The sequence below is a fragment of the Scatophagus argus genome, chromosome 12, assembly GCF_020382885.2.
Source record: "Scatophagus argus isolate fScaArg1 chromosome 12, fScaArg1.pri, whole genome shotgun sequence".
In the NCBI taxonomy this organism is placed as follows: domain Eukaryota; kingdom Metazoa; phylum Chordata; class Actinopteri; family Scatophagidae; genus Scatophagus; species Scatophagus argus.
Genome location: NC_058504.1, coordinates 15,906,179 through 15,928,041, shown reverse-complemented (window position 1 = coordinate 15,928,041; position 21,863 = coordinate 15,906,179). Strand labels below are relative to the sequence as shown.

Sequence of the window (21,863 nt, the reverse complement as noted above, 5' to 3'; positions counted from 1 at the left end):
GCATTGCCTCCCAGGGACTCTGTGATGGTAACTGAAATTGAATGAAGATCAAGTCAAGACACTCCTGCTGTTTAACTCATATTTCACAGTCGCCAACCACATAAAAAATTGCCATTTTAAATTGTTTACTCGCATAATAATGCAAATTTACACATAATAAAAATTAATTCAAAAGCAAACTAATATCAGAAAAAATATTCAGCTCTGTTATTTGAATTTATTTATTTCCACAGTCGCACAAAAAGTACAAATTACTCTTGATAATACATTTGTTGTCATACTGCATATGTTTTTTCTGGTTAACACACTCACCTTTTCTAATTTAACCTTGTCAATAAAACACAGTAATATTCAATTTCTCATAGCTGCTTTATTTTAGTAGTTTTAAAAGCACACACACACAAAAAAACAGTTACATGCATGCGAATATACAGTGTGCATGTGGGCGCCTTTGTGTGTGTCTGTGTGAGCGTGTTTGCTGTGCTATTCATTTGACACGTTTTTTTTCTCCACATTGTGGAACTGCCAGCTTAGCTTCAAGCACATCACCCTATAATTGTTCCTTAGTTCATATCAGTCATGACACTTCTATAGGTCTGCAGCCACTGTCATAAACCACCGCCAGCAGCCCAAATGGGGTCGCTCTATTTTTTCCCCTTCAGTATCTCACACAACCAGCCTTTGTTCCTCATAGCACAATCTGGAGATGCCATTAGTGGGGAGGGAGACAGTGATGTTTAGTGACAGCCAACGACTCCTCTGGTCAAGAAAGAGCCCTAGAGTCACAGAGTGTCACACACACCCCTCCTGCTCTGACTGAACACAGCTCCAGCTCCCCAAGTTCACCTTTGTTCTAGCTATCTGAAAAGCAGAAAGCTAATTGTGTGACAGGGGTCGGGGGTGGGCACCACCCACGACAGCCTGAGTTGTGCCACAGTGTAAAGCTGCCAGGCCTTCTCGTCAAACATACTGCAGGAGAATCTGGCACGAGAAATTAGTCGAGAGGGGGAGGCTCTGGGTTTGCTGCAAGTGGCAGTTTTTGTCTTTGTGTTCTGTTCATGACTATTGTCATCACATTTAGGGCTGAGCTCAAAAACATGCAGAAATTCTGCAAGCTGCTGGGCGGGATGATAAGAGAGAAGCTACATGGCCTGTTTGGAGCTGATAACTTAGACTCAGCATAAATCAAACACCTTCTGGCGATTCAAATAATTTCTACAGTCGGGCATCATCAGTTGGGGAAAAAAGAATTCAGAGCAAAAAAAAAAAAAAAGTATCATGTCTCAGTGCCCTAAAATGAAACGCTGCAGACTTGTCAAATTATATCTTCCATGTAAAATGCTTATGCTGTGGTTTAGCAGCATTACTAGATAATATACAACACATTTTTACACTACAAATTAAGTACAAATGCAGTTTCCAACTTTTTCCCCACAAATATTGTAATCATGTGAACAGATTTTATTTTCTCTACCAGTGACTGCAGAATGAGTGAAGGATCGCCACGACTTTCCAATGCTTACTTAACATAGCCAAAACAAACAGTGAATCAGCTTGTGGTTCATTTGTAGACGACATCGTGTGGAGACAAACACCACAAACCACTGTATAGGCAGTTAATGGGTTTACTTGGCTCCTTCACACTTGTGGGACCTCGAGCCCTGCTGTTTGCTTTAGGCGCTGGCAGTTTCTAGGCTCTATGCATCAGTGCTGGCTTAACACAAAATGGCAGCCTGTTACAGAGGATGGGCACAGATAATGCTTCAGTTTATGTTGGGGGGGGGCAGGAGTCGACGCATGGAACTCAACCAAACTGTGTTATTTAGCTCATTGCTAGAAATGTCGTTTACTGACTACCTGAAGTCTGAGTTGGGGTCTTACAAGGACAAAACCGACATGGAGGAGCAGACAAGAAAAATCGTATTTCCAAATGATGTACTGTCAACTTGTAAGCCTCCTCTAATGAGTGAGGAGCGGTAAGGTATGCTGTTGATTAATATAATGGAATCTGAGAGTCTGAGAGGTAAGACAAGCTTGGTAAAAGGAAAGCTGCAGAGGCAAGGAGAGAAAAGCATCTTTGTGAGATCTTAGAAATGTTATCCATGTAAGGAGATCTTTAAAAAAAAAAAAAATACATGGGATTGGTTTGTTTCACAATTTTATCTTGATCCTTCAAACACAAGTGGGACAAATCCTCTCTTTAAAATCTGGACAGCAACTTGAAGACTTTTGTAGCGAGTGCACAAAGATAAAAGATTTTTTTTTTGTGTGTAGCAAATGATCTTCTTAAAACGATAACTCTGCTCTGGTGTGTCAAAGCTCAGGATTTCACAGTGCAACATTTCTGCATGAAAAGAATAACAAAAAAAAAAAAAAGGAAAAATGTTTAACAATGACATTTTCAACAACAATGTGACTCAGCCAGAAAAGTTATAACTTAATCATGACGTCAGTGAAAATGGCAGCGTAAAGCCATATGCCGTGTATGTTGCAGAGCAAGAAATTAGAAAATAAGCCAAATTGCATTTGGCTTTGTGATGATTCAGGCTGAAACCAATCTGTCCAAGTTCTGAGTGGGGTAATTTAAAAAACCAGAAATATGATTTTACATAGTCAATTATGGGATGTCCAATGTTGGACTTCTCACAGTGGCACTTCCATCAAACATTACGGCAGTGACTCAGGGACTTGGTCTGAAGTCTGGCTATGAGAACTTGTGAAAGATAGAAATTAAAGATGATTCATAACACTTGAGATTTCAACTGAAGAACAGCTGCAACAATGGAAAAGATACATATAGTAGCATATAGTAGCATCTTTTTTCTTTTGTGACAAGCATGAATTAATTTAGTGCACACAAGACAAACACACTGTGTACATCTACTGTATCAGTGAAATATAACAAGTTCAGATGTAGGTTAAACATCACAAAAGCACAAAACTATTGCTGGGGTTTAAATAAGCAAACGTGTAAACAGTAAGAGACGCAGACTACACTTTGTGTAAGAATCATGCTGACATACAGTGATGTCAAATGAAGCTGAGGCTCTGGAGGTAAATTTACTTACACCAACCAACAGTTGGGGGAGGAAGAGAAAAAAACATTTTTTCTCCCCTTTCATTTCCTCTTCCTTTGTTATTCCTCAGTAGACACTAATATAGAAAGAAGAGGGATCACCTTCTTCAGACCTTCATGAGGACGCAGCCCTGATGTAAGTCGGACATTGCTTCCCACTTAACAAAAAAAACAACCAAAAAGAACTCAAACCCTCCATTGTGGATTAATGGGCCTTTGTAAAGTTGTCATGTCTGGTAGTCTGGAAGAGATTAAGGCGGCCAGGATCTCATGCCCTCCCTCCCCACGCCGTACCGAATCAGTCTAGTGGAGCCCCCTGGTGCCATGAAGACTGGACCAGAGGAGCATGCCAGCTGAAGAGAGCCAAGCAGCGACTCCAATAAAATAAATATGTTTATGATAATCATCCATAGAAGAAGATTAAAATCACCAGAAGTGGACGCAGTTACATTCTAAAGGTGGATAATCGGCCCTGTAAATGTCAACATCTGGTGTTTCTTGAGGTATGACAAATTGTGTAAGAGTGAGTCTGTCTGATAGGCACATTCCAGCAAAGAGAAGAATTTTGGTGTGAGCAGCTTGTAGTTTCTGATTACGCATAACACGGCTCATATTTTTCTGTGATTACAGTAGAGTTGAGGACACAATAGAAGACCTTTGAAACTGAAACCCTGAAATCCAAACTCTGAATTGTCTGTCAGTAAAAATGCTTTCATATTCACATTTTTATGAGTAAGGGTGGAGCTTGGTGTTGTAGTTACCTATGAAAAATGGAAAACTACTGTATCCGGCTGACTACTGACATCAAGGAGCACTTCATTTCATCACCCTCACCCCATAAAGACTTGATATAAAGGAATGTACAGATGCCTGGACATGCTGCAGAAATCAGAAAAGTTGAATATTAAGCTAAAACTGGTCCACAGGTTTTTCAGATCCACACCCACAAACCCTTGAATTAACAATTTTAATACCTGCCACTACCAACTGACTTTTCAGCTCCAATTAAATTGTCAAAGCTGGGATAGCTAAGATGAATTATCCTCTATAATGTCTTTGGCTTATGAGTGGTGGGATGTTCTAAATTGGAGCAAAGATTTGCCACACTGACTCAGAAATAAAGGATGGATGAAGTCATTAGGAGAGCTGTTAACAATATCGTATGAGTCGAGCTTGTTCAGAGGCCAGCGTCCATTCAATCACTTCTTGAAATTGGACACCAACTCACATTCATTAAATCACAGTAGCATTGAACAAATAACTCCTTACATCCTTGTTTAGCGGTCACCAGATGTCTGCCTGCATGTTATACTAATTAATTAAAACAATCAAACCGTACAGAACTTTGTTGTTTTAACTGAATGAGTTGAGATTGGTGCCAACCCCCCAAAGACGAAACAGTAAAATTACAATCAATAATCTGTAAAAGCACTTTCATGTCTATGAACAGTAAACCAGCAAGCACAAATAAATCAGTGACCAGTTAAGCTAGGGCAGCATGTAAGGCAAGAGTACAAACACTGCAGTATGGTAACATTATACCGTCCTTTGGACAGAGAAACAGTAACTATACAATACATACACTACAATATATCTTCTCACCACCAACACCAAATTTCATGCTGATGTTAGTTTATAATCAATTGACTGCACCCAGCAGACCTAACTCAAGACCTGTTGTGCACTAATGAAAGGTATATCAATGTACTGCGTACATAACTGAAGACGTTTAATTAAAAATAAATGAGACACAAAGTTTGCCTTAACATGCGAATGTCTTTCCCTAATGAGCAATGCTTTGTATCTGCCATCAACAAAGGATCCGCCGGTACGCTGACAGCTGCAACCTTGCCTGTCGGCATCTACACACAGAAAAATATGAAATATTCACATCCAAAACCCACCTTTGAGAGACACAGAGACAAGGTTCCAATCACCCACCCAAGTAAGACTAACTGCTATAATGTGACAGAACGAAACAAACTATCGGCTGAGATGAAGTGGAAAGTCAAAAATAAATAAATAAATGAATAAATAAAAATCAAACAAATGTTTTTATACTTCAACTCTCACTGGGGGAAAAATGTACCCAACCCCACTTCATTTTTGTAGCACCTTTCATGCAAACATGCTGCAAATATTCTTTTAAAAATGTCCACAGAGAGCCACAGTGGTCATTTTTTGTTGAAATTCCTGGGACGACTGGGACACCAGCTGCAGAGGATCTGGGGGATCTGTGAGGTACATTTCTAAAAAGCATGTCCAAAAGAGGGGCCATTCAGTACCAATTCTGAAACCGATAAACACCAAATGCAGCAACACAAACTAGTGCACTTGAACAAACACACTGTAAAGATTTCATTAAAGTGTTTGATCGGGCAATCCAGTGTTGCTTTATCAAATGTTGCTTCTCTGTTGTTACACCACATAATCACAGGTCGCCACTGGAAAACTGGGCACACAAGAAATACGCAAAACAATTTCCTAATAAAGGAAAAACTAATTTTAATTTCAGCAGTTGCCTCACAAGTTATTACCGTAGGCTTGATTAAACATTCACCACTGTCACTTTCTAAAGTGGATTATGGCAGGATGTTCCCTCCAAGAGAATGGTACATAATGTATCAAGTTTCCTGCCAACATTTAACTCAACAAAACAAATACGGCGGGTATCTAGATACAGTAATAGTGCTTGGAGTAGCTGACACTTGAACAGGCTTTGCCCACTGAAAACCACAAGGAGAAAGAGAACTTAACATGTTTATGAGGGCTGTATGGTGTTAAAGCTACTTTCAATGGCTCTGGAGTGGCCAGGCAATTACTGTTGTGTCCTCTTCCACCAACCTGCTTGTTTTGTGACAGCATGGCAGGTGACCTAAACAATTACAGCTTATCGAGGTTGTATTGCAATTATTCATGCGTGCTTCTAATATGTAGTTGGACTTTTGCAAATATATAAAAAATAAATATATAGACCAAAATGCTCTATGACATTTTAAGACTGAAATCGTGGTAATTCCTCCGATATCTACTTCAAATTCAGTCCAGTTCTGCAATATCACTCAACATTCAATATTAATTCTAAAAACACAGGACTGTAGAGCAGTGGGTAACTAACAAAAACAATGCCAAAATAGAGCTGCTCTGTGCTCATCTTCTGAAATTTAAGCACTGGTGACAAGAAACCACAGGTATGAAAATGCACTTTGATGCAACATAAATGTATTGTCAGTGGATGTTTGAAGCCATAGAAGCCGTCATCAAGTGCAAGGTGTGCTGTTAGAAAAAGGGAGTGTCTGGCCTCAGTGGCAGCTGTGTTGTCATGATCAATTCTATCGGAGTAAGGACTTGAATGTGTTTACTGTGAGCCGAGTGCTCCTGATGGCTGCGCCAAGAAAATCTGCTGCTTAGCTTTAAGCTTTGAATCAGTAATGTTCAGACCTCATTTCATCGGGAAATGGTTTGTTTGGGAAAAACAATAACACAAGGACCTACATAGATCAGAGAGGCTGTTGTCTCGCTGCTACACATTTAGGGTGGATGATAAATGGTTCATGTTTTGTGGGAATCAACTTGCATAGCATTACATCAGAATGATTTTGGTGATGATTTCAGGTACAAATGGAAGACGGCGGCAACAAAAAAAGGGTGCCTGACCCGATCTGATCTTTCAGTTTGTTTCTTTACATTATCTAGAAACCAAAAATGGTGACACAGATGACATTAGCAATATTGTATCAATACTTAATTATTAACCAGCTTGCTCCTAAACCCAGCATATTCTAACCTTACATCACACATCATGCTGTCTGGGCCTGAATGTGTTCAGAGTGTCACTGCTCTGTTGACTCAGTTGAATTGCTTGCCTAAGGCTTCAGTGCCTGGACACATACACATAATTAGGAAAGGTCACTGTGCCTCCTGTCTTGTCAACAAAATCACTTCAACATGACAAATTCTGGCTCAAGCTGAGCCAAGCTTCTCTAAGATACCCTTGCCAATCAAGTGCCAGCAGGGCTGCCTGAGTAGCCTTAGGTGATTTCTAATTATGTCTTTTATATGCCATGCTAAATACTACTAAGCATAACAATAAGCCATGCATTTGGATGGAGGTGTGTTTTCCCTTCAAGGTTGAGGTAACAGACAAAAGCGCCATTATCTGGTAACTTGTGACTACAAGCTGCTGAGAAATAGCCTTGTGAAAATTCAAATGAGATCGGCTCTCTTTAATATTACAACAGAGTGCTGAAATGTATACTTACATGACACAAACGCACAAGATTTTGAATGAACAAAAACTAGAATATGCCACCTTGCGGCTGTATGCCTCCACCCACAAGTCAACTTGTAGTTTATATCCATGGCTGTCTAGACTCATATGTAGTGACTGATAGAAAGCTTAATCACCTCAGTGATATCAGCCAAATCAGTGAGTTTATGGTGGACTACTCTTCAAATATGGATGCAAACAAGCTACAATTTCTAAAGCATAGATGCTTCATACATATCTTCTACCCAGCAGTACAGAAGATCTGTAAAATCAACAGTTTTGAGGTGGACACATGTGTCACAAATTCAATATACAAGCAAAGATGAAATATGATCACAATCTTCACAGGCACAAGTTATGGCTGAAAATGTGTTTCATGATTTTACAGTGACCTTTGGCCAGCAATTTCTAAACAGCTCATCCTTCAGTCTAAGTGAACATTTGTGTCAAATTTGAAGAGATATTCCATTCACAAGCATGGACAGACAACCTAAAAACATAATGCCTCCTGCCAAGGCTATTACAAATGAGAAGGTATTTAAAAAAAAAAAAAAAATTACACAGTGACATCAAATTGATAAAATCAGCCAAATGTCATTTCATGTCAAATGACCTTCATACTGTTTCCAGCTCCCTTTCCTGCAACATGCTCTGTAGACTTTCCATCCAGTCCACTGTATGATGAAGTGGAAGTGGCTTTCACATCGCTCCCTGGTGGCCTTACTAAGGAACTATTAATCTATGGCGCTCCATATTGCATTCAGATCCGCTTTCCCCCAGCCACCACCTGGCCTGAAGTAAAGGCCAGAAGAGGACCCAGAGGACTGGACACTCTCTTATTATGAGCTGCAGCAAGACACCTCTGGGCTTCTAAGCGCTTCCTCTGACAGTGACTGATAGCCAATTAACCATTTGGAGAAAAGTATTGATCACTTGGAGAACAGGAAGGACCTGGAAATGTCTAACACACCACTATTCTCATTGAACATTGAACAAAGTGAGCAGCCAGACAGCACATCTTGTATACAAAAACATTCCAAAAAAGAAAGCAAATTAAAAAAATACTTAAAATACATCTTAGGCTAGCACACACTAGAGGTACAGCAAAGTACCTTTTGGTAAAATTAGCGTCTTTGATCGTGACTGATTTCGAGACTGATGAAAATCAACCTCAGCCTTCATGTACCATGTTCTTTTCTGAGGAGAAATTTCCAAGCAACAGAACACAGTAACATTCAAGGTTCAAGGTCAGCATTGCATGTTCTTTCACTCTGTGAGCATGTAGGGGAGAGGAAGAGAGAGAAAACGCAAGAGAGATGACCCAGGAAAAAGAACATTCGACGAGACCCTCTAGGAAAAGACTCAGCTCAACAAGCTCATCCCGACTTCTCATTGGTGACCCTTGGATATATGAAGCCGAGTGCTGGCACAGGATGGCTGGCAGCGACAGAAACACAACAGTGGAGATTTAGGGCAGTCTCCCAATTGCTGATACGACATCAGATTCTGCGCCTTCTGTGAATTAGGGCCCAGGTTCCCATTGCAACACAGGGTAATCTCATCCCACACCAGAGGTGAAAGGTCAACTTTAAGCTACCATTTTAGAAAAGCAGAGATAGCAGCTACATTCCACCGCATTTCAGGAAGGAAACAGCCCAACTTCAACCCCCCTAAGTGCTCTCACGTAGTCCTGAATCATAGAAATGGGGTAATTGAAATAAAAGGGCAGAGTCTGACAGAGATGTAGTACCTTTGCAGGGCCTTTGCACAGACTGCAGGAAATAACACCCAACTCCTCCCTTCTGCAAGGTTCATCCGCCATGTGTCCTCAGCAACGCCCGTGTCCTTCCTTTACTGCTCAAGACTGCCATTTGCAAATGATAAGCGCAGGGACATAGCCTTCTGAAAGATAAGTTGCCTAGGCATTTGTCACCAAATGGAGCGTGCTCCTCCATTGTTTAAAGCTGACCTATGTTGACATGCACTGTTTACCTTTTATTCATTTATGCTGAACTATTATCTCTGGTGCCATTAATCACAGTAACTCGAACTGAAGAAATTACATTTTGCAAGACTTGGACAGGAGGATTCATTCAGTTTGTCTGTATTTTTTTTTCCCCCCAGACAAATGAACATGATGGAAAGTGAATTTAAAAAATGCAATACATTTATCAGCTCTGTCCTGCAAATAAGCAATTCCAACTATCTCTTTCATTGTAATGTTGTCCAATTCAAATTATGTAAGCAACATAAAATTCATAATAAGCATTTGTATGTCCAAGGACTGAAATCATTAATTTTTTTTTTTCCAAAAATGTAATTGCCTCCTTGCATGCTATCTTTTGCATTTGTACATCATGTTAATTCACTGCATGAGTAACAGGAGTTGAAAAATAAATGATTTCATATAATATTTCCCTATCCCAGAGCACAATTCTTTGTCATTCATTGTCTGTGTCATTTAAATTCATCTCCCATGACTAAAAGGAACAAAAATTCTTTCTGGTGGTAAATTATCACCTCCCTGTAAAAGACCATATCCCTGCAAATACATGGCGATCATTTACCATGCATTAGCTATGGGACAGAAACGAAGTGGTTTTAAATTCCTTTGACCAGAAGGCAATTTCCCCCAATAAATTATGTTAATTTCAGCTTTCGCTCTCCTTATCGCATTCTTTAGTGAGTCAATGAGGAGAGACAAAACTGGCTGCGAGAAAGACAACTCTGGGATGATTCACATTAAAATGATGAGAGACGGCTGGCAAATAATTGCCTTATATTTTGGTACTAAGAAATGAGGCCTCGCAAATTACTGTATTATGCAATAGATTTCTGCTTGTTGTCAGTTAATGGCCATCTCCTTGCATCATCACAAGGTCTACACCTCCTGGAAACTGCACTGAAGTGACTGGTAGGAAGGTACCTGATACCAAATCCCATGCTCCCTCGCTGAGCCAGACAACAATTGCTTGGCAACGCTCTCACTGGGCAGAGGGAAAAACAAAGAAAAATCCAAGATTTTTATTCTCTCAGCATGGATAGCTGGGTTTTGATGGTCTTTTCATGAAAAAACAAGGGACTAATAATGGTCAAAAGACTAGCAGGAAAGTTTAAACAGGGAACAACAGAAGCAACAGGAGTTGGAATAATCTGCAGGCAAAACCCCTTACACATACAGCAGATATGCATGTATGCAAATCCTTGTGGAAAACACCCTCTCTTGCTCTCTCTCTCTCTCACACATATACACACATTCTTCCCATACTGAAAACATCAAGTGGTGTGTGCGCGCACACACACACACAGGCAAAGCGGTACCGCTCTTTGTTCCTAAGGCTGAAAGTATACCTACCCTCTATGTCCAGCTCATCACATAACTCACAACACAGTGAAAGCGAAAGTGCTCACCTAGCTCAAATCTAGATTGACAGGCCTACCTTTATTACTGACTGAGTTATGTTTCCCTGCAAAAAAGACAAGTCGGCTTTTGATACAGATGAATGCCAAGTCAGCGCTTTGCCTCTCCACATAGGATAGTTCGACTGATCTCAGCTGAGACTGTACCAGCCCTGATGTAGAAAGAATTGGCTACCAAATTACCTTTCCGATCCATTTATGGAACGTCAGTGTGCCCTATAAAAGTAGCCTGTAAGCTGTGATGGGAACTTACAAGGATGCTTGTACTGACCTAATATATAATAGAGAGTGACAAACTGAAACAGGAAGAAGGGCCTACCTATAAATATAGCTCAGAAGACAGAATAAATTTTTATCCATATTCTTATACTCATCTATATTATCAACTGACTCATTGCTATTCAGGGTCACAGAAAGGCTGTGGTGCCTTTCCCAGCATGCACTGAATGAAAGGCAGGGAAAATCTCTGGGCAGAGCTTCCGTCCATCACAGAGCGAACAAAGAAGCAAACAATTTCACACTTATGGGAGCAGAGTCTTAAAATTAACAATAACGGGAAAGAATGCTCAACCTTCACACATAACTGAGGCAATGAGTAACTTCTTGCTGTGAGGCACCAGCACCTAACCACTGAACCACCACAACACCCATCCATACCAGCAATCTTATCAAAATGCTTCCAACATGCATCATAAAATGACTTGTAAATACCACCACACTGCTGCTTAGTTAGCTTGATATATGACGTCCCTGGAGCATGACTGTTTACTTAATCTTAATATATTCATAATTATACAGTCATTAATGCAGGAGGAAAAACCCTCTTAATTCATCATCTCAGTGTCCTGAAGCAAGAGGTGCAATTACACTAACTTTAAACATGTTTGCCTTCTGTCCAAAGCAAGGTTAACAGTTCGGAAACAAGCAGAGGGCAAATGATATGAGAAAATCCCATGTTTTGGATTACTCGCCAGCATCTTCCAGCTGTGTGGTATTGCGAGTGTGATATTTAGCATCAGGGAAAATTAGTAAGGTGTTTTTAAAAGCAGTCAAAAGGCTGAAATGGTGTGAAATGGTGCATTATGGTGGACCACCGGACAACTGATGGTGTTAAGCAAATCCAATTTGCCTGCCTTGACTGTGCACAATACAAACCTTTAATATTAAAGCGTCAATGGCCACCACTCTGCTATGTTGGAAGTGTGATTTTCATATGTATAGTCATTAAATACTATTATTAGGAGGATATTTCATTTCTGAAATGAAAAAATCCAATTTAGTGAAGAATAAAAACAAAAATGCATTTTAAGCCATCCTACAAATGCCTTATTTGTAGCAAGGAGCTTAAACTTCTTTCCCAGTCTTGAGTATTTCAGCTCACCCCATTGTTGGGGATTGTTTTCTACATCAAAGCACATTTGCATGCAATTCAGAGTGTCTGGCCAAGAGGCTGCATCATAAAATGTAACTCATCAGTGCGAGTAGGTCGTCTACCAACTCCGTAAAGCTGTCAGCATACTGCAAATGCAGCAGGAATAAGTCCTGGCCGGAGAGAAACGTGGAGTTGAATGCTCCTGTGCGCAGCCAGCACAGCACCCGGCGGTCAGATGGATGAGTACAGGCTCTGGATATACGGTTTGTCCAGTCCGCTCTATAGCAACATATCTCATTTAATAACAAAATGATAAGCGGGGTGACATCCTTCTTACACCGGGAGCCGGGGGGTTGCGCTGAAGGTTGTTTATGATAGTATAAAAGGAGCGCAGCATCATTGAGCACTGCAGTTTATTGTTCGCGGGCCCGTGTGTTAAAACATCTCTTAAAGTGCAGGTTTGCTCTCACTGCTTCCAAGCAGGTGTAGCCCACCCCCACCACCCACCCCCAGTCACGATAGTGGAGATACGACACATGCTGCAGACTGCCCAGCGCCGTCCAAACCAAACATATTGGCAACACGAAGAAAGCTGGACAGCGATAGTTGACATTTGCCTCAAGTTTTAACCTTGGTAGACGCGTTTGAGGCGACAGGCTCTCATGTGTAACCTTGAAAGTGCAGGGTAATTGATTGAATGTTAGTGCTAGCAGATTAAAGAACAATAACGACTGTCGACAACGTGCTCCGTCACGCGCGGCTAAATTTCTGCAAAGAAGGAAAAAAAAGGCCAGCAAACAACTTGTCACGTGCAGCCCTTTGTTGTAAGCCATGTACTTACTGCGCTTTCCAGACAGCAACATTTAACAGCTCAATTAACCGAGAGCATGAATTATATTGTGAAACTCACCAGTGCAGGTGAAGCCAGCGAAGACGAGCCAGAGCACAAGGAGCGTGGCGCTGAACCCACAGCGGACAAAGGGGCCCAGAAGTAAGGACATCTTCGTGTATTTTAACTTTTACAAAAACAAAAACAAACAAAAAACAGAGCCAGAGAAGAAACAGCGGCACACTGAGCTTTTTAAAGCTCTCTGGAGAGTGACCTCTGTAGCACTTAACGCCTTTATTTCACAACGCCCAAGTCCTTTCTCTCCTCAGCACATATCCTCTCGCTGTGCCGTGCCCATCAGTATCCCGGCCGTGCGTCTTCGTTGCTCAGAACAACGCATCACAGGTGTGGTAAATAAACTGCTTCCGTGCTCGCCGCCGCTGGTTGACTGTAGTGTATTTGTCCAAAGCCGCTATCCGCTCACAACTCTCCTTCTCCTTCTCTCTCCCTCACAGGACCGAGGAGGGCAGTTTCTGTTGTGTCCCGTCACTTTGCAGCCTTCCCGCGAAAGAATACCTTCTCCAAATGCGAAAATTGTAAGAATTGGTACCAGAGAAGGAACATCTGCTTGCACAGCAATGCTGGAGTGTTGAGAGAGTCAGGGAAGCGATAAGACTGCTATGAGCGGAGCAGCAAAACCAGGAGCGGATCCTGCGTGCTCGCTGGGAATGGAGCGTCCTTAGCGCGCCCTGCTGTTATATGCCTTTTCTTGGGCAAACATTTACATATCCTGAATAAGCATAACTAACCACACATTGGCCATGCACGATAGAATGGAAATGATTCCATCCGTACCCTTGCAAGTGTGCTTTTCATATCTTCTGCCTTACATGAAAATGAAGGATATGACATTCAGTCTCCTATGATAGGAATCAGACCGGTGGTTTGCATACAAATTCGCACAGATCACATCTGCATGCCACTGAGTTTCAGTTAAATATGCCTCTGCTTTGTCTTGGGCTTTTGTGAGTCTGCTGCAGTACATCAGTGACGGACATGAAGAAGCATGAGGATTAGCTCTCCCATGAGACTGTACACCTGTCAGCAAACTCAGACCAGGATTTGACTTATGTTGCAGATAGCGTTTCCTCATTTTCTGGGGGGGGTGTCAGAGGAGTGATTCTCAGACTGTTCAACCATGGCTTTTACAACGCTGCCAGAATCGACAGCAGATTATGAATACACTTCAGGGTTGGGGTGGGGAGGGGGGTTGTGTCTTTGTTTATCCATTTCTCCACTCCCACATAGTATCTAGTCAGCAGAATAATAAGTGGAAGCACAGAACTCGACCACTGTCTTACCAGCTAATTATGGGGCTCATGTAGATGGATGATTCCTCAAATAGAGCTCAGCTATTATACAAACTCATTAAGCCTTCTCTCCATCCAGCATCCCTCGCTAAAGGTCAAAGTCACCGTCACAATGACAGCACAAAACACATGCATGCACACACACACACACATACACACGCAGAAAAGCACAACCCCATGTAGTTTACGATCAAATCCTAATGGGCTCTGTGGATGTAGAGGTGGTAAGCAAGACAGACGCATGGCAGCTGAATACAAGAGAATGACTCAGCCTTGGTCAGTTGTGTGGTTGCTCGTAATGATCTCTCTCATTCTGCTAATCTGCTCTGTGTCCGATCAGGCCCTTCAAGCTGGTCTCTTTCAGTCACAGCATGTGCCTTTTTTCCCCTGACAAACTATCCAAGCTATGTGCAAATGAGGATCTGAGAATATGTATATATACAAGAAAGTGCATGGTCAGTTATATTATCCTCTTAGAAGGAGGGAGTGTAGCTTCAGCTGTTTTTAAATGAATTATTAGTGTGTTTTCTTGCTGTGATGTGTTTGCTGAGTCAAAGCAGAGTACAACCCCTTCCACAACCTTGTCTTTCACTGATTCTGCTGGGTCCACCATCTTGCCCTCTTTTGCTCTCTCAATCAGACTACAATGAACAATCACAGCTCTTTGGGGAGTTGACACATTCAGTTGTTCATCGATTTGTAGTGTTGTAATTAATTTTCTTTCTGTCACTGTCTTGAGTTACAATATCCTGAGACTCGAAGCAGCTTGTTCTCCTGCAATTAATCACAAAACCAAGACAGTACCACGCCGTTTCTCTTGTATCATCTTGAATTATTCACATCAGCCACAATCCATAGAGACTGGACTCAATGCCTGATAAGTATTATGAAAACATGAGGCTCATTTGTATGTTGTAGTGTTTATGTGCTGGATCCTTCCATAAACTGCGCAATTACACACACGACATATGCAATCTATGAAGACATCTGATTCACTTAGTCGATAAGCATCGATCCAATGAAGGTGTCCAGCATGAAATTAATATTATTTATTGTTTACAAACAGCACAGACGGTCCCTTGAGGAGGATGCAGTGCAGCCTCTGACTGTCTGCATTCCAGGACAGACTTGTGGAGAGACACAGAGAGAGAGAGAGAGAGAGGGGGAGCGGGTGTATCAACTTCCATCATGGCCACAGCTTCACAGCCTATTGTTTTGTTTATCAAATTAAACTGCAATACTACTCCAGAGAGATATAATTGACCACAGTCTCAGATTAAATGACTGTAAAGATCTTAATAAGCCATCAGTGGATTGCATATTACATTGCAAACCACTTATGAGGATGCAGTCCAATGAGAATGAAATTGAAGTTCAGATTTGCATGCCACAGCATTTTAGCCATTAATTACCACACAAAATGAGTGTATGACGATCAATAGTGCATCAATTTAATTAAATATTATTGATATGGGGTTGGGAAAATTAATTAGGACCCTAACAAACCACAGGAAGAGAAGGAATTACTTCAAAATCAGAACATCTCCAGTGGGTGCTCTCTATTCCAACAGATACGAGCCCCACATCCTGCACTCTCTCACACTATGTATACAGGCTACACCTCACTCAGGAGTCATGATACACATGTTATCTGTAAAAACCACCATCATCACGACATTAGTAATACACACAAGCTATTACTCCGAGTTATTGTAACCGTACCTCTCAATACAGTGGTGAAAAAAAAAAGTTATGATCTGGATACGCTGTGCATAGATGTGACTTTGTTTAATTAAATTATGTCACACAAGTGGAGATAAAAAGCCTAAGTGTGATCTCACCACATCTTGCATAGCTGAGTGAAGAGCAAAACCAAATGAGGGTGCGAGATGGAGGGTTTAAAATACAGAAAAGAAGAAAGTTAAGGGGAGGATGGGGGCGGGGGTGTTGAAGAAGCACACTGAAGGTCTCTCATTTTGGCAGCACAGACTGCTGATGAAGCTGAACTTCCAATATCCCACTACTTCAGCTCTGATGATTTCTCAATTTTACAGATATGGCCTGAGAATGTGATTTGATGAAAATGTAAAATGGGATAACCACAAAATCATATGAAATGGGCTGCATTTTATTCCGTGACTATAAATCAAAAGCAGAGACTTTGAAAATTAAAGTTGATTTGGTGTGTTTGATTCAAAGTACAACTCTCCTGACTTGGAGAAAGAAAGAGTGTCCTGTCATACCCCTAAATTAAGATGTTCTTTCGCACAAGCTCTTCGCAGGCGACGTTTGAGTGCGTTGCTCCAAGAGTTGTTTGGAAAGGGAATTCAAACAATTTATTCATGGAATGTGTTTCCATCCCAAACAGATTCCCCTAATCTAAAACACTGTGTGAGTGTTTGGAAATATATGATGATTTCATTTTCTCCCAGTCTCAGGGTCATAAATAAATTTACATTCCGTCGGCAAAATTGACTAACTGACTTGTAATTCATCAGCCCCGCTGTTTTGCACTTAAAAAGTTCAACACATGGTAACCCTATATATATATATATATATATATATATATATATATATTCACAGCTGTGTCCTCTAATGGGTGAGGAGGAAAAAAAGGAGCACTTACATTTTAAAGACCTCACAAAGCAATAAAATGAGAAATGAGCTCGATGAATGACACATTGATGCATGCAGATTTTAATTCTGAAGGGAGGCACGGCGAGTTTGTGTACTGGTTTTAATGCAAATGGTAAGAAAGCTCAGAGAGCTCAGGAAAGATTCCTTATGAAAACAGAACCTGCATTCTTGTCCTTATTTAAATTCTATTAGTTCAAAGTCTTATACGCCTGACAAAGAGTAACATTATGACTTTAATGGAACCACCTTGGGAATCTGAATATGCCCGTTTGATATACCGCTTCACTAGACAATAGGTGACATAAGTGTGGAGCTGAACCTTTTTTTTCCCACACATTTATTTCCTTGTCCATGTTTCATTATTCTTCTCCAGTTAAAAAAAATACTTCCTGGACCGACGGGAAGTATCTTGTTGTTTTGAATGTCACATTGTCTAAGCGTGCACGGGAGAGGAGACTATGAATGATGTTGAATGTTTTATGACTCCCTGCTTTTGTGTCAGTTGTTCCCAGTGCTGCTCGGAGACTCTGATAGGAGAACCCCTCATCTACCACTGCTGGATCTGACAGCTGAGGAGTATAACATAGGCAAGCCACACTTAACATTTGGGAAGTTTCATTTCAAAATGTCATGTATCAGCCTGGGGAAAATGTTACTTTATGAATTTATTACTGAAGATCAATTAAAAAGAAATACGTGACAAGAGTTTTACTTCAAGCTCCTGCATATCAATTCTGTGCTGTGTTTCTTGGATAATCCCATAATACTTTTTTATTGTTTAATATTTGTAATATCTTTTACATCTCCAGTCAGCTACCATTATACAGTATATTGTTTACAAGGAGAGGTCTGCCATTGTCAATGATGAAAGTAACAAAGTGCATTTACTTAACCACTGTACAATCTGAATACAGTACAGTACAGAATACAATACAGTTTTGAGGTAGTTGTACTGTACTGTAATTTTGTACTATAGCACTACATTTCTACCCCACTACATTTCAGTCACAGTTGCTTAATATATTGAGATTTTGCATATAAAATATTAGTCAAAGCGTCAACTATTTTTCCCCCCATTGTCCATTAATGTGATGTGATGATATTCCATTGAAGAGCGGAAAGTAGTGAAAAATATTAATCATAATTTTCCTGGACTCCAAAGTGACATCTTCAAATGTCTTCTGGTGTCTGATCAACAGGTAGGCAGTTTACAGTGACAGAAAACAGAGAGGAGCAGCAGATCATCACAGCAAAGAAGCTACCATTATAGAATGGGTGGCTTTTCAATTGGAAAATAATGAATCACTTATCAATATAGTTGTTAAATAAATTTGTGGTTATCAACTAATCACTTAAGTCTCACTATAAATATGATAGATTAGCGTTAATGCAGGTTAAATGCAGAGCATCAATAACATTAAAACTTAATGCCTCAGTGAATAAACTTATGATATACAAAAATATAATGACATTGACAAAGACCCCTTTGTTTATTTAATGAGCATTTTAAGAACATGAATCCCTATCTTAATGATTTCAAAGATATTTGGTTTCAAAGATATATTGTGCTCCGTTCATGGCGGTAATCATTTTGTAACATTTTACACATTTCTGCAAATCAAAGGTGTCACTAAAAATTAAATTCATTTTCACATCCAGTGAACCCTTTAATTAACACCAGAGGCGTAAAACACACCTGCCTTCACATTCAGCTCTTCAAGAGAATGGTCATTTAAAAAAGACATGATAGATTGCACTTCTAAAAATACCACATGCCAAGAATGGTGCAAACAAATGAAAACAGATGCACTGAAAAAAAAAATACTGAATTCAGATTCACAACCTGCAGTTACTGACTCAAACTATTCACCTTACATGGATGAAAGTGTAATGTAGCAATAAATGAGACATGTATTTGTCACATCACACCTCGATAATGTCCTTGACATTTGACACACAAATAGATACAGTTACTATGTTAATGGTATGAATGGATTTTTCTGTCGCACAACACACCTAGTTCAATGGCACTTTAATTAACTAATATTTTCTGAACTATCCTGCCATTATAGTGTATTCCAGCAGAAATGCATTTCTTGCACTCCATCCTACTGGTTCAGCATATGTTGACATTGTCTTAATGTGATCTATTTCTGCCTGTGATTGCATTCATCCAGGGGGGAGTTTCAGAATAAACAGGGGCCAGCAGACAACGCATGTATGTGTTTAAATCTTTATTCTGCCTCTCAGCGTCTGTTTGTGAGACGTCCAATCTATTTGTCTGAACACATTTTCGGAGAGATGTCAGAAGGGTATTGACAGAGACCGGGAGAATTGGGAGGCGAGTGCACATATTGTTCACTCTGCACACATCCTGCTCATTCAATTCTGGGAAATTGTTCTGCCTCAAAAAAAAAGTTGTCATTATTTTGTCACTCAGCGTCCCAGGTGACATTTACAGCAAATAACCTCACTGGCTCCAAAATAATAAATAAATAAATTAAAAAAAACAGCCACAGTGAAAACATGAAGTCATACTTTCAAGTAAAGCACCAAAATATTACCTATAATATGATGAATATAATATAATTAAAATATTTTTGTGAAAATAGAAAAAAAGCCTCTTTAGTCAAGAAAATCACTTGCACTGTACTTAAACTTTAAAGGAGGCATCTGTAAATGATAAACATTAAATTTTTTACAGTGGAGAATTATCTTTTTAGTATTTTTGGTATGATAAATATGAGTGAATGTGAATATGTATTGTTGCTACAGAGTCTGTCTCTTAACATAAATAACGATCTTTAACCTTGGAACCTCTCCGGATAATTCTTTTTCTTTTTTGTTTTGCTACCACACAGGGTTTTAAGTCATCTGATCTTTGACTAAATTTTAAGTATCCATTCCAATTATTCCTTTTCTTTTTACTTTTCTTTTTTTTTTTTTTTTTGGTCTTTTTTACACAAACCACAGGTTTTCATGTCATTGTTATAGCAGAGACAGGCAGTGTGGGTGATTTAAGGATGTTCTCAAGGCCAAGTGATTATTTTTATTCTATGTGTCAAGTTTTACAGGTGCTATTAACTCTGCATGGAAGCTGTCTTTCACAAAACAACCACAGATTGCTTTTGAGCGCAGCACTCATGAGTCCTGTACAGTACCTGCCAAAATGACAGATGGCTACATTACTGATCAAGCCAGTTCAAAAACATGCAGCCTTGAATTTGATGCAGGATAGTGGGAAGGGGTAGAAGACAGCTTACTTGACTTGTTCTTCTGCTGTTATCCACACACACACACACACACACACATGCTTCTTTTATAAGGTTATTTTTTGAAGAAGATATTTATGCAGTTATAATATCATTCCCAGTATTGTCACAGAAGGTAAGCTCTCCCAGATCACACGATTTGAAGATGCCTCACGTCGCACTTACTATTGAGGCTGCTGGATTTCTAGCTGAGATAATGACTTTCTCATTACAAACTGAATGTAGCACTCACAACTCCAAAACTGGATACATTATATTATAATAATAAGATATTTATATTGAACTTTTCTAAACAATGTTGCCAAGTGCTTGAGAAAAGAGAAAATACAACCAGAATATTAGTAGACATTGGAAACACTGACCTCTTATGAAAAGCTTTACCATGTGGTCCTGATCAAAAGATATCGATGATGGAAGTCTCATTCAGTAAAGGAAATCCTCGAGCCCACTTTTGGAGTGAGTTTCTACTGGTGTTACACCTTTGTCTTGTGTGTGTGTCACGGAGTGTAGATGGCAGTTCTACTGATAAAGCTATTTCAAAAGCACAGTCTTCAGTTGGATGAGGGATGAGATTTCTGCTCTTTTGCATGCCATTAAGAAAAAGTGATCTAAAAGATTTAATTTGGACTGCAAGTGGAATAAATCATTATGTTTTTTTTTATTTGCTGCTGTTTTATAGAATACATAAAATATATTACAGTGCAATGACTAAATAGAACACTTTTTAATGTATCTGGAACAATGCAGCAATGTTCTGCTTGTGGCCCTCTTTAACAGCATACAAACGCATTTAGCATAATTATATCAGTTCATTGATGACTTTTCCTAGTTTAATGAGAATTGTTTGAAAACACAGTTTTGAACTGGTAACAGAAAATAATACATTTCTTCTATTATGGAAATCATAGATCCCAAAATATGGCTAAATACAAAGGATTTTCATATGCTCTGTGTTTGCTGTTGACAGTTATTTTTGTGCAGCCCTGACAAATATCAAATGATTGTTAAAATTCTATAATTGGGGTTTCAGAACAGTTTGTTTATTAGAGGTCTAACAGTGAGTAACAGCAAACAAAAGTAATATCATTATGTTGAATAACTTTCAGCAATAACCATTTGTTTATTTCCACAATATACAAAACATGAAATATTTCCTTATTTGATGTAAAATTTGATGCTTTATGGTCATTTATGTATTTTGCCATCATTGCGACAAAGTGAAGGATTAAAACTTTAATACTAATTTACAGTGGGATGTAATACTTGGTTTACATAATAAAGCCAGACAAATAAACAATAATAAAAAAAAAACATCCTAACATTTTGAACAAAAATGGTTGATTTTGCTTTCATTATTGTTAATTTCAAACAACCATCACATCTTTGGAACCCCAAACAATGACCGCAATACTTGGTCATAAATGAACACTGAAAAGCTGACTTTCTTTTTTTTTTTGTTTTCTAATATCTTTCTAATATCCAGCACGATTAGGACAGTGTTACCCAACACGTGCAAATGTATTATGCTGTGTGAGTAACATGCACATCGTGAAAATATAAACATTTTATAAAAGGAAGTGCGTGTACATTTGCTCCAGGCTCTCAAAAATCCATTTA

The 21,863-nt window shown here is 39.6% G+C and overlaps 1 protein-coding gene across 4 annotated transcripts in view; it reads right to left on the bottom strand.

Moving 5' to 3' along the window:
* unc5a (unc-5 netrin receptor A) overlaps positions 1 to 13,699 on the bottom strand; it is a 122,659-nt gene extending 108,960 nt beyond the window's left edge. For 2 of the 4 annotated variants that reach the window (XM_046406808.1, XM_046406809.1), the window contains exon 1: positions 13,049 to 13,698. In XM_046406808.1, the coding sequence (XP_046262764.1) occupies positions 13,049 to 13,139 (91 nt within the window). In that variant the 5' untranslated portion in view covers positions 13,140 to 13,698. Of the gene's footprint in view, positions 1 to 13,048 lie in introns of all 4 variants that reach the window. The other 2 variants (XM_046406807.1, XM_046406810.1) reach the window with 2 other exon arrangements.
* Between the last annotated feature and the right edge of the window lie 8,164 nt (positions 13,700 to 21,863).